This window comes from Hibiscus syriacus, unplaced genomic scaffold (genome assembly GCF_006381635.1).
Source record: "Hibiscus syriacus cultivar Baekdansim isolate YM2019G1 unplaced genomic scaffold, ASM638163v2 tig00110551_pilon, whole genome shotgun sequence".
Taxonomy (NCBI): Eukaryota; Viridiplantae; Streptophyta; class Magnoliopsida; order Malvales; family Malvaceae; genus Hibiscus; species Hibiscus syriacus.
In genome coordinates this window covers 1,196,295-1,200,063 of record NW_024062778.1, presented here as the reverse complement: position 1 = coordinate 1,200,063, position 3,769 = coordinate 1,196,295, and the positions used below count along the sequence as shown (strand labels likewise).

The window sequence follows — 3,769 nt, the reverse complement described above, 5'->3', positions numbered from 1 at the left end:
CTTAAAAGTCTGAACTAAGAAGCCGAGCCAAGCAATATACTGACAAGTGACAGAACAGGTTCTCCATCTTCCCACGAGTGGTCCCCTCTTCCAGCCTGTCTCTTAACTCCAGCTTCTCTCTCATCACATACCTAAAAGCCCTCTCCTTTTTATTCTTCTTCCTTCTCCCCCTCTTCTTCGTCTCCATTGTTGTTTGTAACAAAACTCCACATTTGTTCCTCTAAACTCATCTTACTTGCACCTCACTTCAATCAATACCCACCACAATCTTCAAATATCTCATCTTTTGATTGTTTGCTTTTCAGTTTCCTTTGAGCACCATGGGTTCTTCTATCTATGGTGGCTCTTCTTCCCAGATCTTTTTCATTTTGTTCTCTTTTGTTTCCTTCGCCATAGCTGCATTGCCTCATAACCCATCTGGGAAATCCTTTGCTTCGTCTGGTTCGGGTCAGATTAACTCTAATTCAGTCCTCGTTGCTCTTCTTGACTCGCATTACACTGAGTTAGCTGAGCTGGTGGAGAAAGCTTTGCTTCTCCAGACTCTTGAAGAAGCGGTTGGCAAGCACAATATCACCATTTTTGCTCCTCGTAACGAAGCCTTGGAGCGTCAACTCGACCCCGAGTTCAAGCGCTTCTTGCTTGAACCTGGAAACCTCAAGTCCCTGCAAACCCTTCTCCTGTTTCACATTATCCCTAAACGGATCGGTTCCCACCAATGGCCCGACCCAAAAACCGGCTCCGTCAAACACACCACTCTTTCCGATGACCATATACGCTTGTCTTCCAAATCCACCGGCAGAAAAGCTGTTGACTCAGCCGAGTTGGTCCGACCTGACGACGTGATCCGACCCGACGGAGTCATCCACGGGATCCACCAGCTTCTTATTCCTCGTTCCGTCATAGAAGAATTCAACAAGAGACGTAATCTCCGGTCAATCACCGCCGTATTACCTGAGGGTGCGCCTGAAGTAGATCCTCGCACCCATAGGTTGAAGAAGCCGGCTCCGGTGCCAGTTGGAGCACCACCGGTACTCCCAATCTACGACGCGATGGCTCCGGGTCCTTCACTGGCACCAGCACCGGCTCCGGGTCCTGGCGGAGCTCACCATCATTTTGATGGCGAGAACCAAGTTAAAGATTTCATCCAAACTTTATTGCATTACGGCGGGTACAACGAAATGGCCGATATTCTAGTAAACTTGACGTCTTTGGCAACGGAAATGGGGAGACTGGTTTCCGAAGGTTATGTTATAACAGTCTTGGCTCCCAACGACGAAGCTATGGCGAAGCTTACTACCGATCAGTTAAGTGAGCCTGGGGCGCCAGAGCAGATTATATATATTACCATATTATCCCCGAGTATCAGACCGAGGAGAGTATGTACAATGCGGTCCGGAGGTTCGGGAAAGTGAAATACGACACGCTGCGGCTGCCGCATAAGGTAGTTGCTCAGGAGGCTGATGGTTCGGTGAAATTCGGGCATGGTGAGGGATCAGCTTATTTGTTTGACCCTGATATTTATACGGATGGAAGGATTTCGGTTCAGGGAATCGATGGGGTTTTGTTTCCCGAAGAAGAAACCGAGACAGTTAAGAAACCGGCAGCTGTTAAGGTTGCCTCCAAACCTAGGAGAGGTATTGTTCTTCTTTCTTGTAGTTTAATTTAACTCTGTAACTGTTCTCTGCTTATTTGCTTAGGTTATCCAGTTAATTCATTCTTGTTGGGATATAAACACAAACTATGAAACTTTGAGCTGTTAGTTGATTTGTTTTTAGATATTATCCGTCACCCGCCGCTCAGTGACCCATACCCTTAAGTATATATAGACATGGGATATATGGCAGTCTCTTAACTCTGCTAGTACCTTGTGGATTATCAGATAGAAAAGATTAGTATTTAGCTTCGAAATTAGTCGATAGGGTGTGTATAAGAGAATGGAAGATTGAGGTTGAGGGAGTGATGATTATTAAGTTAGAAGTTGGATGGTGTTGTTTTAGGTGGTGGGACATATAGGAATCATGGCATAGGGGCATCTTTTTGGTGATGGAGGCTTAACTTTTAAACATATGTGAGTGGATGGTAAAGAAACCGGGGAGCGATCCTAACTTTGCTTAGCATTACCGAAATGAACCAATAACATCTTGCCATATTAAGGAACGATCACATAATTTGATGGAGGGTGAGACCAGGTTGATATGGGACATCAGAATCGTTCTTTAATCAATCTCTCATTAGAGAGAGGAATGCTAAATTTGTTATAGTGTTTAAGTGATTTTTGACGATAAATACTCGGTTTACCTTTCAAGCAAGGATTGCCAAGCGTAGAATATATGTTTTGGGGAGTGGAACTTGTTAATGGTGAAGAATCATTTGTGAGAAAGCTATACAATACAAATCATTTTGGTACAAGTATAGTAGTGTTTAGATGGAACTGTAGAAGAATCATATGTAACTAATAGGTCGAAAATATTTGTCGAGTTCGTTCCCTTGGCTGCCGACAAATCCATGTGACCAGAAAACACCCCAACAGGGCTGCCCAGCTTGTCTACCCCACCACAACTTCGTTGCCAACAAAACCTTACATATAATTAATTCCCATGCCTTATTATATGTTTTTCTTATCATTAAAGCTTTCACAATCAGCTGGCAAGATTTGTTGTGTAATTGAACTATACTTATTATTGGCTGACCTTAATTTTATATGGGGATTTGGTGGTTGGTATGAGGTTACCATTGAATTGTTTAATTTATGCCTCATGTTTTGTTCACTTGAATTTTAGTTCGACTTAAATCGTGTTCCGATTCGATTGCGCAGGGAAGTTGTTGGAAATCGGATGTTGGATGTTTGGCACGCTTCGATCCCGATTATGTCAATAAATATATGACATTCTAGTATTGAGATGGAAGAAAAAGAGAAATGATAGGAAAGGAAACAAAGGTGAACAGTTCTCCGGGTAAAAGATGCAGTGTGATCTGCATTTGTTTAAGGATGGATTTTTGGAAGGGCCTGGTGAATGCTTGTTGGATAAACAAAAACAATGAAAAGAAGAAGAAATCCCCAGAAAAAGAAGACGGAGTTTGGTGTTTATTTTGTTATAAATACTGTAATTACATATCATTTTTTAATTGTTTTTGTGTATGGATCACTGCCTCTTATTTATATAATGCATAAGAATAATAAAAAAATAAACAGCTTGGGAAAATTCATTTTTTTTATGATCATACAATTGGTTCTTTTGTTTTTTTAATTGTTTTGTCTTGTCAAACAAGTTGAAAGCTTTTCCTATTGTTCTTTAATCATTTTGGCGTGTCTTGTATTCGTTGTTTGGTCAATAATGGCAAAATTGATGTGATAATGGTTTGGTGCTGGGAAAAATTATTATTTTTAATCAGGATGGATTGAATAATGTAGAGGAAGACGAATAGAACTAACGGTCTTTGGGAAGATGTATGCATGGAAGATACGGCATCTTCTCCAATTTAAATGTTGTACATCTCTCGTTGTTCTGTAAAGTCTAGTTTAGATGTCATGCGGAAGACGTCATGCAATCAGACCAATTTTATAAAATTGTTAAGCGATCTGATTGACTTCCTCTTATAATAGCAGTGAACATTAAAATTTCCAAAGACATTCAGTAAATGGCGGTTTAATGAGACATTGTGGCAATTTGCAATAGGGTTGGATAGATTATTTAGGAGTGATTAGGCATTTTACCAGAATTTTAATGTGAAAAACAGGGTGTAAATGAGGCATTAGTTTGAGAAAAAT

General features: G+C 40.9%; 1 protein-coding gene across 1 annotated transcript; it reads left to right on the top strand.

Annotated features, from left to right (window-relative positions):
• The first annotated feature begins 206 nt into the window (after positions 1-206).
• On the top strand, positions 207-3,219 carry LOC120131239 (fasciclin-like arabinogalactan protein 17). The gene is given in 3 exon segments (XM_039148279.1): positions 207-1,334; positions 1,337-1,634; positions 2,816-3,219. Coding segments are annotated over 3 exon segments (1,374 nt in total). The 5' UTR covers positions 207-320; the 3' UTR covers positions 2,878-3,219.
• Positions 3,220-3,769: the final 550 nt, after the last annotated feature.